General features: G+C 45.3%; 1 protein-coding gene across 1 annotated transcript in view; it reads left to right on the top strand.

Moving 5' to 3' along the window:
• LOC140319289 (titin-like) overlaps positions 1-18,561 on the top strand; it is a 159,625-nt gene that overhangs the window by 114,337 nt on the left and 26,727 nt on the right. Inside the window, 3 exon segments of the mRNA XM_072396876.1 lie at positions 27-614; positions 715-1,017; positions 1,169-18,493. Of these exon segments, the coding sequence (XP_072252977.1) occupies positions 27-614; positions 715-1,017; positions 1,169-18,493 (18,216 nt within the window).

The raw sequence follows: 18,561 nt of genomic DNA, 5'->3' as shown, positions 1-18,561 counted from the left end.
TAAATACTTGTTGTCTTCTCCAACAGCGGCACCAACCATTATTATCGATGCTCAGGTGAAGGAGGGTCTGACTGTTCGAGCTGGTGATACTATTGTCATCACTGCCACAAGCATTTTAGGCAAACCTACACCAACCTCATGCTGGTCAAAGGGAGGGAAGTACTTTAAACCCTCTGACATTGTTCACATTGAAACCACTGCAACGTCATCCACTCTGTCCATAAAGTATGCGGGTAGGAAGGACTCTGGAGAGTACACCATCACTGCCAGCAACCCCTTTGGTGTAAAGGAGGAAACTGTCAAGGTCAAAGTTCTAGATGTTCCTGGTGCTCCTGGACCCATTGAATGCAGCGGTGTCTCATCTGAAAAGGTAACTCTTACCTGGACAGCTCCTACTGAGGATGGAGGCTCTCCGATCAAATATTACACTCTGGAGAAAAGGGAGACCAGTCGTCTACTCTGGACTGTCCTGGAAGAGAAGGTCATCGACTGTCACTATGTGGCTCATAGACTCATCCAGGGCAACGAGTACTTCTTCAGAGTCTCTGCTGTTAACCAGTACGGTGCCAGTGAGCCATCTCACTCTGAGGCTGTCAAGATGGTTGATAGATTTGGTGCGTACCGTTCATTGTTTGTAATCTTAAATTAATCTATCTGTCTGCCTGTCTCTCTGTCTATCACAGATTTTTTTCTGATTCTTGATTCTGTCTGTAGGTCCCCCTGGTCCACCATCAAAACCAGAGATTGAGAAAGTTGATGGACATTCAGTCACATTGACCTGGAGAAGACCAGCTGAGGATGGAGGAAGTGATATAATAGGTTATTGTGTTGAGAAGAAGGAAAAGAAGGGTATGCGATGGATCCGGGCATCCAAGAAATCCATTGCTGAACTCAGCTTTGAGGTCACTGGTCTCACTGAGGGTGTGGAGTATGAGTTCCGTGTTCTTGCTGAGAACAAAGCTGGTTTTGGGGAACCAAGTGAACCATCTATGCCTGTCAAAACAATTGTTGCTGCCTGTAAGTGAAAACCATTTTTAAAAAATTCCATTAAAGGCATACAGACCACCAGAATCCAACAGTACTATGATTACTTAACGATTTTTACAAAATTCTATGTTTAGTTTTAAAGATTTTAAAAGACATTACCTCTTCCTTTTATTTCTTTTAGATGTGCCAGGGCCCCCAGTTAATCCAAGAGCTACCGACACAACCAAGACCACTGCTACTCTGAACTGGGGTAAACCTCTGGATAACGGTGGACTTGAAGTTACTGGGTATGTGATTGAGCACAAAAAGGAAGGAACAGAAGAGTGGGTTAAGGATACCCCTTCATCTCTACTGAGGATCACAGAGTTTGTTGTCCCTAAACTGGAAGCTGGTGCAAAGTACCACTTCAGGATCAGTGCTGTAAATGCTAAGGGGGCAGGTGAACCTGCTGAAACTCAGGAATTGGTTGAGATTGTGGAACGTGCTGCTGAACCTGAGTTGGAGCTGGATGTTGAGCTGAGAAGAACCCTTGTTGTCAGAGCTGGCTGCTCCATCCGACTCTTTGTGCCAATCAAGGGTCGGCCGACCCCTACAGTTAGTTGGACCAAAGAGGGTGGCTCTGTTCCACGTGCAGTCATTGACAGCACTGAATCATTCACAATGCTTCTAATTCCTGAGAGTTCAAGGATTGATGCAGGCAAATATGAGCTTACCCTTGAAAACTCAACTGGAAAGAAGACTGCTGATATTCATGTGAGAGTTCTGGATTCACCTGGACCTCCACTCAACCTAAAACCTATTAAGATTGACAAAGAAAGTATTACTCTTCAATGGGAGTTGCCCCTCATCGATGGTGGAGCCAAAATCACAAATTACATAATTGAAAAGAGGGAATCTACACGCAAGGCTTTTGCTACTGTTATTACCAACTGCCCAACCACTTCAGTCAGAATTGATGAGCTTGGTGAAGGTTGTGAGTACTACTTTAGAGTGTCTGCTGAGAATGAATATGGTATTGGTGAGGCAGCTGAAACTACTGATCCAATTCGTGCATCCCAAGCACCAACTTCTCCAGAGAGCATTATTCCCACTGATATCACAAAGAACTCAGTAAGCCTGGCTTGGACCAAACCCAAACATGATGGTGGAAGCAGAATTACAGGATACGTTCTGGAGGCCCAGAAGAAGGGAACTGATCAGTGGGCCCATGTTACTACAGTCAAGTCCATGGACTTCACAGTGAAGAATCTCAATGAGAATGAAGAATACATTTTCCGCGTCATGGCTGTCAATCATTCTGGTAGAAGTGTTCCGCGTGAGAGCAAACCCATTGTTGTCAAGGATTCCTCTTCTCTGCCTGAGTTTGATCTGCGTGGTGTTTGTCAGAAGACTATTATTGCTAAGGCAGGTGTTGATATCAAGGTTGAAATTCCAGTTATGGGACGTCCTAGACCAACAATTTCCTGGCAGAAGGATGGAGCAGCCCTGAAGCTCACACAGAGAACCAATGTAGAAACAACTGCTGCCACTGTTATCATCAATATCAATGAATGCACAAGAGCAGACAGTGGTGTGTACACCATGACAGGAAAGAACATTGTTGGATCTGTGGCAGACAACATCATTGTCAAAGTACATGATGTACCTGGGCCACCCAAAGGACCGGTTAAGATTGTGGAAATATCTCGTACCTACTGCATCTTTTCATGGGGAACTCCTGAGAATGACGGGGGTGTTCCAATTAACAACTATGTGGTTGAGATTAGAGACACCACTTCCCAAACATGGACCGAGTTGTCTTCCACTGTCATACGCACAATGTTTAAGGCCATTCGGTTAACCACTGGATCTGAGTACCAATTCAGAATAAAGGCTAAAAATAGATATGGTGTTGGACCGCCCATCACCTCAGAGGCAGTGGTAGCTGCCTATCCATTCAAAGTACCTGGGCCACCTGGTACTCCTGGTATTGTTGCATTTACCAAGGACTCAATTACAATTGGCTGGAATGAGCCTGTGTCTGATGGTGGAAATGAAGTCATTGGGTATCATGTTGAGAGGAAAGAAAGAAGCAGCATTATGTGGCAAAAGATCAGCAAGAGTCTTGTGAAAGGAAATATCTTCAAGTCCTGCGGTCTTGAAGATGGAGTTGCTTATGAGTTCCGTGTCATGGCTGAAAACATGGCTGGAATTGGCAAACCTAGCAAGGCCTCAGAAGCAATACTGGCTTTGGACCCTGTCGACCCACCAGGTCAGCCTATACCGATATTCGTTAACAAGAATGTTATCACTATTCAGTGGACAAAGCCTGAGTATGATGGGGGCTTCAAAATCACTGGCTACACAGTGGAGAAGAGAGAACTGCCTGCTGGTCGCTGGATTAGGGCTAACTTCACTAACATCATAGAGACAACATTCACTGTGAGTGGACTGACTCAGGACACCTCCTATGAATTCCGTGTCATAGCCAGAAACTCAGCTGGTGCAGTGAGCATACCTTCTGACCCATCAGACCCAATAACCTGCAAAGATGACATTATCGAACCACGCATTATGGTTGATGCCATATTTAAGGACGTTGTTCTTCTGAAGGCAGGGGAGTCCTTCAAGCTCGATGCTGATATTGCTGGTCAACCAACCCCATCTATGGTTTGGACCAAGAACGGAAAAGAAGTTGAGAACACAATGAAGCTTGAGGTTAGGTTCACTGAACTGACTACTACTCTGACCAACAAGGACTCTGTCAGACTAGATGGTGGGGAATTTGTTTTGACTGCTACTAATGTTGGTGGATTTGCAAAGCACATCTTTAATGTTAAAGTGCTTGACAGACCTGGACCACCAACTGGACCTCTGAAAGTGTCTGATATAACTGCTGACAACTGTGTGCTTACCTGGGATCCACCTGCAGATGACGGTGGTGCCAAGATCGAAGGATATGTGATTGAGAAGCGTGAATCAAGCAGACTCGTTTGGACCAATGTGGTTTCAGACCTGCAAGTTACACAACACAAAGTGACTAAGCTTCTCAAAGGAAATGAATATATCTTCAGAGTTATGGCAGTGAATAAATATGGACTTGGCGAGTCTCTCGAATCAGAACCCACCATTGCAGACAACCCTTATGTGATTCCAGATCCCCCAGAGAATCCTGAGGTGACAGCTATCACTAAAGATTCAATGGTCCTTATGTGGCAAGTACCAAAGAGTGATGGTGGAACTCCGATTACAAACTACAATATTGAAAGGAAAGATAGATTGGGCCTCCGCTGGGTCAAATGCAACAAGAGGAAAGTCAAAGATCTGCAGTTCAAGGCAGCAGGCCTTGTTCCCGGACATGAATATGAATTCAGAATAATTGCAGAGAATGCTGCTGGAGTGAGTGCACCAAGTGTCTCAAGCCCTTTCTTTAAGGCCAGTGATGCACTGTATAAGCCAGGGGCTCCATGCAACCCTAGAGTCCTGGACACAACCAAGTCCTCGGTTACTGTTGCCTGGAACAAACCTGTATATGATGGTGGCTCTGAAATTACTGGCTACATTGTGGAGACATGCATCCCATCTGAAAAGGAGGAAGAGGAGGAGTGGACCATTGTGACACCCAAGGAAGGTCTCCTTGCAACCTCATTTACCATTATTAATCTGAAAGAAAACCAGGAGTACAAGATAAATGTCTCTGCCATCAACAATGAAGGAATTGGTGAGGCAGCATCTGTACCTGGAAATCCCAAGGCAGAGGACAGACTCCTCCCACCTGAGATTGACTTGGACGCTGAGCTCCGCAAAATGATAAGTCTTAGAGCTTGCTGCTCTCTTAGACTGTTTGTGCCAATCAGAGGCAGACCTGCTCCTCAGGCTAAATGGACTAAAGGTGATAGCGAACCAATAGAGAGGGCGACCATTGACAGCACGACATCTTACACATCACTTGTAATTGAAAATGTTAACAGATTTGACAGTGGAAAATATAACCTTACGGTTGAAAACAGTTCTGGCTCCAAGACAGTTACAGTCCAAGTCAGGGTTCTTGACACACCAAGTGCCCCACAAAATCTGAAGATTACAGGTGTCACAAATGAATCCGTCACTTTAACATGGGACCCACCAGTGAATGATGGAGGAGTCAAAATTAAGAACTATATTATTGAAAAACGTGAGTCTACAAGGAAAGCATATGCCACAGTTAATGCAAACTGCCATAATACTACCTCTACAGTTCACCAGCTCCTTGAAGGCTGCAACTATTACTTCAGAGTTTTGGCTGAAAATGAATATGGTATTGGCTTGCCCATTGAGACTGGTGAATCAGTTAAAGTGTCTGAGAAACCCCAGCCACCTGGCAAAATCACCCTTAAGGATGTTACCAAAAACAGTGTTACCCTCTCATGGGAGAAACCAGAACATGATGGCGGCAGCAGAGTGGTCTGTTATGTTGTTGAGGTCCAACCTAAAGGTGTTGATAAGTGGACCCAGGCTATGACTGTAAAGGAAACAGAGGCTACTATCAGTGGACTAAATGCTGGTGAAGAGTACATGTTCCGTGTCGCAGCAAGAAATGAGAAAGGAACTAGTGATCCTCGTCAAATTGGTGTCCCTGTGATAGTCAAAGACCTTGTGATTGCTCCTGTTGCTAAATTATTGTTCAACACTTTCAGTGTGTTGGCAGGACAAGATCTGACAGTTCATATTCCTTTTGTTGCACGTCCTAAAGCAGCTGTCTCTTGGGTGAAGGACTGTCAGCCTCTAAAGAGAACTACCAGAGTTAACTTTACTGCAACAGACACCATGCTAAACCTCAGCATTAAAGAAGCTACAAAGGATGATGTTGGACAATATCTTATTACTCTTACTAACACAGCAGGAGAGACAACAGCAAATATTGGCATTGTTGTTCTTGACAAACCTGGCCAGCCCAGTGGTCCAGTTAAGGTGGAAGAGGTCACTTCTGACAGTGTGACCATCTCCTGGAATCCACCAGAGTATGATGGTGGTTGCACAATCAAAAACTACATTGTTGAAAAGAGAGACACATCCACAACGAACTGGATGGTAGTTTCTACCAACCTCGCAAGGACCAAAATTAAGGCAGGCAGGTTGAAGACTGGTTCTGAGTATCAGTTTAAAATCACAGCTGAAAACAGATATGGAAAAGGCCCAGCCCTTCTCTCAGAGTGCATTGTGGCCCAGTACCCATACAAGCTCCCAGGACCCCCAGGAACACCATCCATTGCAGCCTGCAACAAGGATAGCATGGTTGTAGCCTGGAATGAACCTGTAAACGATGGTGGAAGCACTATCTTGGGCTACCATCTTGAACGCAAAGAGAGAAACAGCATCCTATGGGTCAAACTAAACAAGTCTCTCATTACTGAACAAATCTTCAAGACCTCGGGTCTGGAACCAGGAATGGAGTATGAATACAGAGTTTATGCTGAAAACATTGTTGGAATTGGCAAAGTGAGCAAAGTATCAGAGGGGCATATTGCCAGAGATCCCTGCGATCCTCCTGGTACCCCAGAGGCAACAAAGATCACTAAAGACTCTGTGACCATTGTCTGGACCAAGCCTGAGTATGATGGTGGTGCAAAGGTCACTGGCTACATTGTGGAAAAGAAGGAGCTTCCTGAGGGACGCTGGTTAAAGGCTAACTTCACTAATGTAATTGAGACAGAATATGTTGCAACTGGACTTGTGCAAAACAATGAGTATGAGTTCCGTGTCATTGCCAGAAATGCAGCTGGTGTTTTCAGTCTCCCCTCTTACAGCACTGGTCCTATAACTGCCAGGGATGAGATAGAACCACCACGCATCAGCATTGACCCAGAGTACACACAGACTGTTGTGGTTAATGCAGGAGACAACTTCAAAATTGATGCAGACGTTCATGGTAAGCCATTGCCCACTATTCACTGGATGAAAGGAGAGCAGGAACTTGGCAACACTATTCATAGAGAAATTAAGAACACAACCACCAAAGCTTATATATCTGTGAAAGAAGCTAAACTTTCAGATGGAGGCCAGTACACTCTGCTGCTGAAAAATCCAGGAGGAGAAAAGGCAGTACAAATCAATGTGGTTGTCTTAGATAAACCCGGGGAACCACAAGGACCTCTTGCTGTTATAGGAATAACCAAAGACCGCTGCAGCATTGCATGGAAACCACCACTACAAGATGGTGGCAGCAAGATCTCTCACTACATCGTTGAGAGGAGAGAGACAAGCAGACTTGTCTGGACTGTTGTTGACCTAAAAGTAGAGAACATTTGTCTAACAGTTACTAAGCTCCTGGAGGGAGATGAGTATATCTTCAGGGTCCATGCTGTCAACCAGTATGGAATTGGTGCACCACTTGAGTCTGCTCCTGTGATAATTAAGGATCCATATATAACACCTGGATCACCCAAGAACTTAGAAGTTTCAGATATTAAAAAGGATTCAATCGTTCTCAGCTGGGAGGCTCCTTCTGAAGATGGGGGCAGTCCTATTACTGGATACATAATTGAGAAACATGACAAAGAGGGCGTCAGATGGACAAGATGCAACAGACTCACAGTCACTGATTTGACTTTCAAAGTCACTGGACTCCTTGAAAGCCACATTTATGAATTCAGAGTTGCTGCTGAGAATGCTGTTGGTGTTGGAGAGCCCAGCTCTCCAACAGTATTCCACAAAGCTCTTGATCCCATCTTCAGGCCTGGACCCCCACACAACCCAAAAGTTACTGACACAACAAAAACATCTGTATTCCTGTCATGGGGAAAGCCTCTGTGTGATGGAGGCTGTGAGATTCAGGGATACATTGTTGAATGCTGCACTTCTACAGAGCTAATAGTGCCACCCACAGAAGCAGAAGCAGAAGCAGAAGCAGCTGCCACAGACGCACCTGAGGAATGGACAATGTGCACACCACCAACTGGTGTAAAAACAACCAAATTTGAAGTTGGAAATCTGAAAGAAAACCAGGCATACAGGTTTAGAGTGTATGCTATCAACAAAGTGGGAGTTGGCGAGCATGCAGATGTCTCTGGAGCTATTGTTGTGCAGGACAAGGTAGAGGAGCCAGACCTCGATATTGACCCTGAACTAAGAAAGATTGTCACCATCAAAGCTGGCACTTCACTCAGACTCTTTATCCCTATTAAAGGAAGACCCACTCCTACAATCAAGTGGGACAAAGATGAAGCTGTCCTTAAAGAGACTGTTCAGGTTGAGACAACCAGCAGTTACACATCACTTGTTATTGATAAGATGAGCAGAAATGATAGTGGAAAATACACAGTCACTGCAGAGAACTCCAGTGGAACCAAATCTGCATTTGTTGTTGTCCGTGTACTTGACACACCTAGCGCTCCTGTTAATCTTAAGGTAAAAGAAGTTACAAACCAGTCAGTAACACTGGTATGGGAACCACCTCTGTTGGATGGGGGATCCAAGATCAAGAACTACATCATTGAAAAGAGAGAAAGCACACGCAAAACATATGCTGCTGTTGCAACAAACTGTCATGCTCTTTCATGGAAAATTGAGCCACTCCAGGAGGGCTGCAGTTACTACTTCAGAGTCCTTGCTGAGAATTCTCATGGTGTTGGCTTGCCTGCAGCAACTTTAGACCCTCTTAAGGTTTCAGAGGTGCCCCAGTCTCCAAAGAGTTTGATTGTTACGGATCAGACCAAAACAAGTATCTCCTTGGCATGGGAGAGGCCAGAATATGATGGTGGTAGCAGAGTTGTGCAGTATCTGCTCGAGGTGCAGCTGAAGGGCCAAGAGAAATGGTCTGGTGTAAACACGTTTAAGACAATGGAGGCTACAGTCTCCAATCTGAACCCAGGAGAGGAGTATATCTTCAGAGTTACTGCAATCAATGATAAAGGAAAGAGTGACCCCAAAGTTCTTGCTGGACCTGTGATGACCAAAGACTTGGTCTTTGAGCCAGATGTCCGTCCAGCATTCAGCAGCTACAGTGTCCATGTGGGCAAAGACTTGAAAGTTGACATTCCCATCTTTGGACGCCCTAAACCAACAGTCAGATGGAGTAAAGATGGAGCTGCTTTGAAGTTTACCACCAGAGTCAACATTGTCAACACACCAACACATACAACATTAAGCATTAAGGAGGCAGCAAGTGATGATGGTGGCATGTATAGTATCAGTGCTACTAACTCAGCTGGAAAAAAGGACACAACAGTTGAAATCATTGTACTTGACAAACCTGGTCCTCCATCTGGTCCTGTGAGATTTGATGAAATCACAACACAGAGTGTCACTCTTTCCTGGGACCCACCAAAACACAATGGTGGATGCCAAATATCAAACTACATTGTTCAAAAGAGAGACACTACAACAACAACGTGGGAAAATGTGATCATCAACTGTGCTAGAACCAGCATCAAAGTGGCCAGACTAAAAACCGGATCTGAGTACCAATTTAGGATCATTGCCCAAAACCGCTATGGCAAGAGTCATGGTCTGGACTCATCAGCTGTAGTCGCTCAGTACCCATACAGAGAGCCAGGCCCACCAGGCACTCCCTTCATCTCTTCCCTCTCCAGGGACCACCAGATTGTTGAGTGGCATGAGCCTGTCTCTGATGGAGGCAGTGCTGTGCTAGGCTACCATCTCGAAAGGAAAGAGAGAAATAGTATACTCTGGGTTAAAATCAACAAGACACTTATTCATGAGACTATTTTCAAGAGTCATCCATTGGAAGAGGGTACTGAGTATGAATACAGGGTTTATGCTGAAAATATTGTTGGAATTGGTAGGAGCAGTAAGGTCTCAGAGGGTTGTGTTGCTCGTGACCCATGTGATCCTCCTGGCACACCCGAGGCCATTCATGTGAACAAAGAAACTATTGTCATTCAGTGGACTAAACCAGAATATGACGGTGGCAGTAATATCACTGGCTATATCATAGAAAAGCGTGATCTGCCAGAAGGCAGGTGGGTAAGGGCAAACTTCACCAATGTGATTGAGACCCAGTTTACTGTTACTGGTTTGACTGAAAATGCACAGTATGACTTCAGAGTCATTGCTAAAAATGCTGTCGGCACAGTCAGCAAGCCATCATACAACAGTGGACCGATCACTGCAAGTGATAATGTAGAGGCACCCAAATACTCCATTGACCCTGCATTTACCAAGCCTATCATCATAAATGCCGGAGACACATTCAAATTAGATGCTGATGTCCGTGGCAAGCCACTGCCTACAATCCAGTGGTTCAAGGATGAAAAGCCCATTGAGAATACACTCAGACTAGAGATCAGAAACACAGAAAACCGTGCTGTGATTGTCATTAAGGACTCTATCAGAGTTGACGGGGGAATGTACACACTCTTGCTGAAAAACGAGGCTGGCAGTGAAACAATTTCTTACAAGGTCGTTGTCCTGGATAAGCCTAGCCAATGTGACGGAGTGCTCCATGTCACAGGAGTAGCTGAAGACAGATGCACACTGGCATGGCGTGCCCCCCTACATGATGGCGGCAGTCCCATTACACATTACATCATTGAGAGAAGAGAGACCAGTCGACTAGCTTGGACTGTTGTTTCTAGCAGGTGTGATACCACATACTACAAAGTTACCAAATTGCTAGAAGGTAATGAATATATGTTCCGTGTAATGGCAGTTAATAGTTATGGTGTCAGTGAGCCACTGGAGTCTGGTGCAGTGACTATGAGGACTCCATTTGTTCCACCTGGTTCACCTCACATTGATGATGTGTCCAACATTGCCCATGATGGCATGACCATCACTTGGTCTGCCCCTGAGAGTGATGGTGGCAGTGAGATTACCAATTACATCATTGAAAAGAAGGACAGAGCTGGAATTAAATGGACAAGGTGCAACAGACAGAAAGTCACTGATCTCTCCTTTAGAGTAACAGGCCTTACCACTGGTCATGAGTATGAGTTCAGAGTGGCTGCTGAGAACATAGTTGGAGTTGGAGAGCCAAGTCTTCCAAGTTCATATTTCAAGGCCAGTGATCCCAAGTACAAACCCGGTGGTCCAGCATATGTGAATGTTATTGACTCTACAAAAACTTCTGTTACTATTTCATGGGGTAAGCCTCTGTCCGATGGTGGTAGTGCCATTCAAGGGTACATTGTTGAAGTATGCAAGGCTGAAGAGGAGGAATGGACCATAGTTACTCCCCCTACTGGCCTGCGTGTCAACAAATACGAAATTACAAAACTTACTGAGGGCCAGGAGTACAAGATCCAAGTTTGTGCTCTTAACAAGCTGGGGGTTGGTGAGCCAGCTGCTCTCTCTGGAACAGCTAAGCCAGAGGAAAGGGTGGACCCACCACAGATCCATCTACACTCTGAGTTGAGAAAGGGCATAACAGTGAAAGCTGGCGGGTCTGTTAGAATCAATGTTCCATTCAAGGGTAGGCCATTACCTGAGATTAAATGGACTAAAGATGAGGGGGATCTGACTGAAAAAGCTGTTGTGGAGAAGGCTGTCAACTTTACACAGCTGTCCATTGACTCGTGTGACAGGAATGACTCTGGAAAATACACTCTTAGCCTGACTAACAGCAGTGGCTCAGTTTCCGAGATTGTTTCAGTGAAAGTTCTGGATACACCTGGGGCCCCACAGAAACTTGTGGTTAAAGAAATCAAAAAAGATTCCATCACTCTTGTATGGGAAGCACCACTGATTGATGGAGGTTCCAAAATCAAGAACTACGTAATTGATAAGCGTGAATCAACCAGGAAGGCATATGCAAATGTGTCCACAAAATGCACCAAGACGACATTCAAAGTTGAGAACTTGATTGAGGGCGCTATGTACTACTTCAGAGTCATGGCTGAGAATGAATATGGAGTCGGTCAGGCAATAGAAACAAAAATGGCTTCCAAGGCCTCTGAGGTACCACTGCCTGTTGGAAAGGTTTTCCTCACTGATGTTACTAAGACCAGTGCCAAACTGGCATGGGAGAAACCAAAACACGATGGAGGCAGTAGGATTGGCGGCTACCTGATTGAGATGCTCCCTAAGGGCACAGATAAATGGGGAGTTGCAACAAACACAAAGACATGTGAGGGAACTGTTACAGGCCTCACAGCTGGAACAGAATACTTATTCCGTATTATTGCTTACAACGAGAAGGGTAAGAGTGAGCCAACGGCACTTGCTGCACCAGTCATAGCAAGTGACATGACCATGGAGCCAAGTATTAAGCTACAATTCAATACTTATAGTGTGTTAGCTGGAAAAGATCTGAAGCTGGAGATCCCTGTGCTTGGCAGGCCTAAGCCTAAAGTCACCTGGAAGAAGGAAGGTCAAGCTTTGAAAGTGACATCAAGAGTTAATATATTAAATACTCCATCAACAACTGGAATTCAAATTACTGAGGCATGCAAAGAGGACTTTGGAAAATATTCCATTTCTGCAACCAGCACTGTCGGCACTGTCACTGAGGATGTGACTATCATTATCCTTGACAAGCCTGGTCCACCAAAAGGCCCAATCAAAGTTATTGAGGTGAGCAACACCTTTGTCCATCTGTCCTGGGAGCCCCCAGAATACACTGGTGGATGCCAAGTAAAGAACTATATAGTGGAGAAGAGAGATACCACCTCCACAACATGGCAAACAGTCACCACACAGCTGGCTAGAACAGCTCTCAAGGTCACCAAGCTAAAGACTGGTGCAGAATACCAGTTCAGAATCATAGCTGAAAACAGATATGGAAAGGGCGCCCCCCTGGACTCAAAGGCCATTGTGGTGCAATATCCATACAAATCACCAGGACCTCCAGGAACACCATATATCAAATCTGCAACTAAGGAAATGATGATCATTGAATGGAATGAGCCTGTCAATGATGGTGGAAGTACAGTCATCGGTTACCATCTGGAAAGCAAAGAGAGAAGCAGTATCCTGTGGAACAAACTGAACAAGACTCTTATCACAGATACTCAGTTCAAGATCTGTAATCTTGAGGAGGGTATTGGGTATGAATTCAGAGTGTATGCAGAAAATATTGTTGGTATTGGCCGATGCAGTAAAGTATCTGAGTCCTTTGTTGCTCGTGACCCATGTGATCCTCCCGGTGCTCCAGAAGCTGTATCTATTTCTAAGAATCAAATCAAGATTCTGTGGACGAAGCCTCAGTATGATGGTGGCAGCAAAGTAAATGGATATATTGTGGAAAGAAAAGATCTCTCCTCACCTGATATGCGCTGGGTCAGAGCTAACTTTACCAATATAATTGAAACGGAGTATACCAGCACTGGGCTGACAGAGAATGAACAATATGAATTCAGAGTTATAGCAAGAAATGCAGCCGGAGTCTTCAGTGAGCCATCTGACAGCTCTGGGCCTATCACTGCTACTGATGAAATTGAACCACCAAGGGCCTCAATGGATCCCAAATACAAGGATGTTATTGTTGTCAATGCAGGAGAAAGTTTGCTTCTCGATGCAGACATTCATGGAAGACCAATTCCTGATGTTGTCTGGCTTAAAGAGGGCAAGGAAATTGAGAAAGCCTTGCGCATTGAAGTGAAAACTACACAGAAGCGTGCTGCTATGACCATTAAGGATGTCACCAAGCTTGATAGTGGTCACTATGACCTTGTTCTCAAAAATCTTGGTGGTTCAAAAGCCTTCCCCATTACCGTTAAAGTCCTTGATAAACCTGGTCCGCCCACCGGACCCATTAAGGTAACTGGAGTCATGGCTGACAGGTGCATTCTTTCCTGGTCTGAGCCAACTCTAGATGGTGGGGCCAGTGTCAGTCACTATGTTTTGGAGAAGAGAGAGACTAGTAGGTTGTCCTGGACAGTGGTTGCACCAAATGTTAAGGGTCTGTACCATAAAGTAACAAATTTACTCCCATCAAATGAGTACATTTTCAGAGTCAGGGCAGTTAACAAATATGGTGTTGGTGATTATCTTGAGACTGAACCCATCATTGCACGCAATCCATACAAGCCACCTAGTGCTCCTGGAGCTCCAGAAGCAACCCAGATCACAAAGGACTCTATGGTTCTGTCATGGACCACTCCAGAATACGCAGGTGGAGCTGACATTCAAGGTTATCACCTTGAAAAACGTGACAAAGACAGTGTAAGGTGGACAAAATGCAACAGACAAAAACTGTCTGACACCCACTTCAAGGTTACAGGTCTGATGACAGATCACTTCTACGAGTTCCGTGTTGCAGCTGAGAATGAGGCTGGAGTCGGAGACCTCAGTGAATTGTCCCTGTTATATAGAGCATGTGATGCTACAACACCCCCTGGACCGCCACACCACCCCAAGGTGACAGATTACACACAGTCCTCTGTGTCTCTGTCTTGGGGTAAACCTGATTTTGATGGTGGAGCCTACATCAAGGGATACATTGTTGAAATGAGGGAGTACACGCCAGTACCTGAACTGACAGAGGAAGCAGAAGTAGCACCAGCAGTAGAAGCACCTGTTGAAAAAGAATGGACCATGTGCACTCCACCCACTGGCATTCAAGCCACTAAACTCACTATCACAGACCTGAAGGATGGTAAAGAGTACCAGTTCCGTGTCTGTGCCATCAACTCAGAAGGTGTTGGGGAGGCTGCTAGTGTCCATGGCACAGTGGTTACTTCTGATAGGGCAGAAGCACCAGAGATAGAGCTGGATGCTGATCTCAGAAAAGTGGTATCTGCCCGTGCTGGTGGAACGCTGCGTCTGTTTGTCACTATTAGAGGAAGGCCTGAACCTGCTGTGAAATGGGAAAAGACTGAGGGTACCCTAACAGAACGTGCTGTAATTGACACCACGAGCTCATATACCATGCTTGTCATTGACAACGTTAACCGTTTTGACAGTGGTAAATATTCACTAACCCTCGAGAACAGCAGTGGCACAAAATCTGCAGTTATTGCAGTAAGAATTTTGGACACACCAAGTGCGCCACAAAAGTTTGTAGTGAAGGAGCTCAAGAAGGATTCAGTGACTCTTGCCTGGGATACTCCACTTACTGATGGTGGTGCAAAAATCACAAACTACATTGTAGAGAAGAGAGAGTCCGTCAGGAAGGCTTACACTACTGTCACTAGCAACTGCACAGCTAACTCATTCAAGATTGAAGAGCTCCCTGAGGGTGGAATGTTCTACTTTAGAGTCTGTGCTGTCAATACATATGGACAAGGACAGATGGTTGAAACAAAGGAAATCAAAGTGTCTGAAGTACCTCTACCACCAAACAAGGTTACACTTGTGGATGTGACCAAGACCAGTGTGTCACTGACTTGGGACAAACCTGCTCATGATGGTGGAAGCAAAGTGATGTGCTACAATGTTGAATTTAAGCCGAAGAGTGGGGATAAGTGGGGCACAGCATGTACAGTCAAAGTGCCAGAAGCAACCATCCCCAATCTGACTTTTAATGAAGCATACTTATTCAGAGTTGTCGCAATCAATGAGAAGGGAAAGAGTGAGCCGAAGGATCTCGGCTTGCCTGTGGTTGCAAAGGATGTTGCAATTGAACCATCAGTAAACTTGCTGTTTAACACATACAGCGTAAAGGCTGGAGGTGAACTCACGCTTGAGGTCCCTGTAAGAGGCAGGCCAAAACCTGTTGTATCCTGGAAAAAGGATGGCCTTCCTTTGAAGCAAACATCATCTGTGACTATCCTAAATACTGCAACTTCATCCAAAATTATAATTAAAGAGGCTAGCCGGGATCATGTTGGCAAGTATGAAATTACCCTTGCCAACACTGCAGGAACTGTCACAGCAGATATTGGGGTTGTTGTCCTTGACAAACCAGGTCCACCTAAAGTAATTAAAGTGGATGCTGTTACCTCAGACAGCATTTCACTATCCTGGTCCCCACCAGAATACGATGGTGGCTGCTCCATCAGCAACTACATTGTGGAGAAGAGAGACACAAACTCACAGGAATGGCAGATGGCGGCCAGTAATGTTGCTAGAACATCTTTCAAAGCTGGTCACCTGACACATGGAGCCGAGTATCAATTCCGTATCTATGCAGTTAATCGTTATGGAAAGAGTACCTATCTGGATTCACCTGGAATAACTGTTCAATACAACTTCAAGCAACCTGGACCACCCTCCACACCAATAGTGAAACTGGCCACCAAGTCTTACATGTTGGTGACCTGGAATGAGCCAGTTAATGATGGTGGCAGTCCTGTTCTAGGATATCACCTGGAGAGGAAGGAGCGTTCTAGCATTCTCTGGTCAAAGATGAACAGAGGAATGATCAAAGACACAGAATACAAAGTCAATGGTATTGAAGAGGGAATGATGTATGAATACCGTGTCTATGCTGAAAATATTTCCGGTATTGGCAAATGCAGCAAGGCCTGTGAAGCTGTGGCAGCCAGAGATCCATGTGATCCTCCAGGCACACCTGTGGTCATTGCAGTTTCAAGAACATCTGTCTCCTTATCCTGGGATAAACCAGAGTATGATGGTGGAGCCAAGGTTTCTGGCTACATTATTGAACGTAGAGACCTTCCAGAAGGACGATGGACCAGGTGTAACTTCACAAATGTGCCTGAAACTCACTATGATGTGACAAGCCTTACAGAAAACAGCCAGTATGATTTCCGTATAATTGCAAAGAATGCAGCTGGACTGTTCAGTATACCATCGGACACCACTGGTCCTATCACTGCCAAGGATGATGTAGATCCACCACGCATCATGATGGATGTCAAGTATAGAGAGGCAGTTCTTGTTAAAGCGGGAGAAACTCTGAAGATTAATGCTGACTTTGCTGGACGTCCTGCACCTGTCATCTCTTGGACCAAGGATGGCAAAGAAATCGAGCTTAGAGCCAGGATCCAGATTGTTTCAACAGATACAAGCACCTCAGTAATTGTAAAGGACTGCATCAGAAGAGATTCTGGACAGTATGCTCTGACTCTACAGAATATTGCTGGAACAGTCACAATGCCAATAAACTGTGTGATTCTAGATAAACCAGGGCCTTCAGCAGGACCTCTGCAGATCATTGGTCTCACAGCTGAGGACTGCACTCTGTCATGGGGTCCTCCTCAGGAGGCTGGTGGTGCTGCAATCACACATTACGTTGTTCAGAAGCGTGAGACCAGCAGCTTGGCATGGACACTAGTTAAAGGAGACGTGACAAAAACCTACCTTAAAGTCACAGGCCTGCTTAAGGGCAATGAATATATATTCAGGGTTCTGGCCATCAACAAGCATGGGCCCGGTGAGGCTCTGGATAGTGATGCTGTAAAGGTTACAGATCCATATACATTCGCCAGTGCTCCAGCTGGTGTTGATGTAACTTCCATAACTGGAGATTCAATGACCCTCACTTGGTGCAAGCCAGCCAGTGATGGTGGCAGTCCCATAACTGGATATGTGATTGAGCGCCGTGAGAAGACAGGCATGCGCTGGGTCAGGGTTAACAGGGATCCAGTTGTTGAATGTACCACAACAGTGACAAAACTTCGCAAGCATTGTGAGTATGACTTCAGAGTCTTTGCTGAAAATGCAGCAGGTCTGAGTCCTCCCAGTGAACTATCTGCAACATTCAGGGCACTCGATCCTCTGGTTGTTCCTTCTCGCCCAACCAAACCAAAGACTGTCAGTTCAACCAAGGACAGTGTATCTATTGTCTGGAAACCACCAAGAGATGATGGTGGTGCTGCCATCTTGGGATACAGTGTAGAATACAGAGACTTCATCCACAAACCAGAGCCAGAGGTTGAGGAAGAAGAGGATGAATATGAGGAGGAAGAGGAGGAGGAGGAAGAGGTGGAAGAGTCTCCTGAAGAACAAGCAAGATGGGTTGAGGCTATCCCTCTTACCAAGAGCTTGGAATTCACAGTCACTGGATTAAAGACAGATGCAGAATATGAATTCTGTGTGAAGGCAATTAACAAAGTCGGCAGTAGTGTGCGCAGCCCATATTCAGATCCAGCTGCAGCAATGGACAGAACTGCGGAGCCATCATTTGATATTGACATTGAGATGCGTAAGATGCTCGTTGTTAAGCATGGTACAGCATTTACTCTCAATGTACCATTCAAGGGAAAACCTGTGCCATCAGTTGAATGGGCCAAGGAAGGTGTTGACCTGAAAGTCAGAGGAACCATTGACTCAACAGAATCTAGCACCTCCCTGACTATTGAGAAGTCGAATAGAAATGACTCTGGAGAGTACTCTGTCACGATTGAATCTTCATTGGGAAAAGCAACATTGCCAATGGTAGTGAAGGTGCTTGACTCTCCTGGACCCCCAGTCAATGTTAAAGTTTCAGCAGTGAGCAGGGATTCTGCAACCCTCATGTGGGAGGCTCCAGAGAATGATGGTGGTGATGCAGTAAAGGCCTACCACGTAGAGAAACGTGAAGCCAGTAAGAAGGCTTGGGTATCCGTGACCAGCAACTGCCATGCTCTGACTTACAAGGTGGAAGACTTGCAGGAGGGAGCTGTCTATTACTTCAGGGTCATTGCAGAAAATGAGTATGGTGTTGGTGTACCTCAGGAGGCCAAGGCTGGAACAAAGATTACAGGTAACGTATGAATTCACTAGTTGATGGCAGCTATAAAGCTGATTTTATACGGCTTTGTAATTCTGTTT

This window comes from Leuresthes tenuis, unplaced genomic scaffold (assembly GCF_036924035.1).
Source record: "Leuresthes tenuis unplaced genomic scaffold, fLeuTen1.0.hap1 SCAF_12, whole genome shotgun sequence".
Lineage (NCBI taxonomy): Eukaryota > Metazoa > Chordata > Actinopteri > Atheriniformes > Atherinopsidae > Leuresthes > Leuresthes tenuis.
Note: the sequence above shows the minus strand (reverse complement) of the source record. Positions and strands in the feature narration are given on the sequence as shown.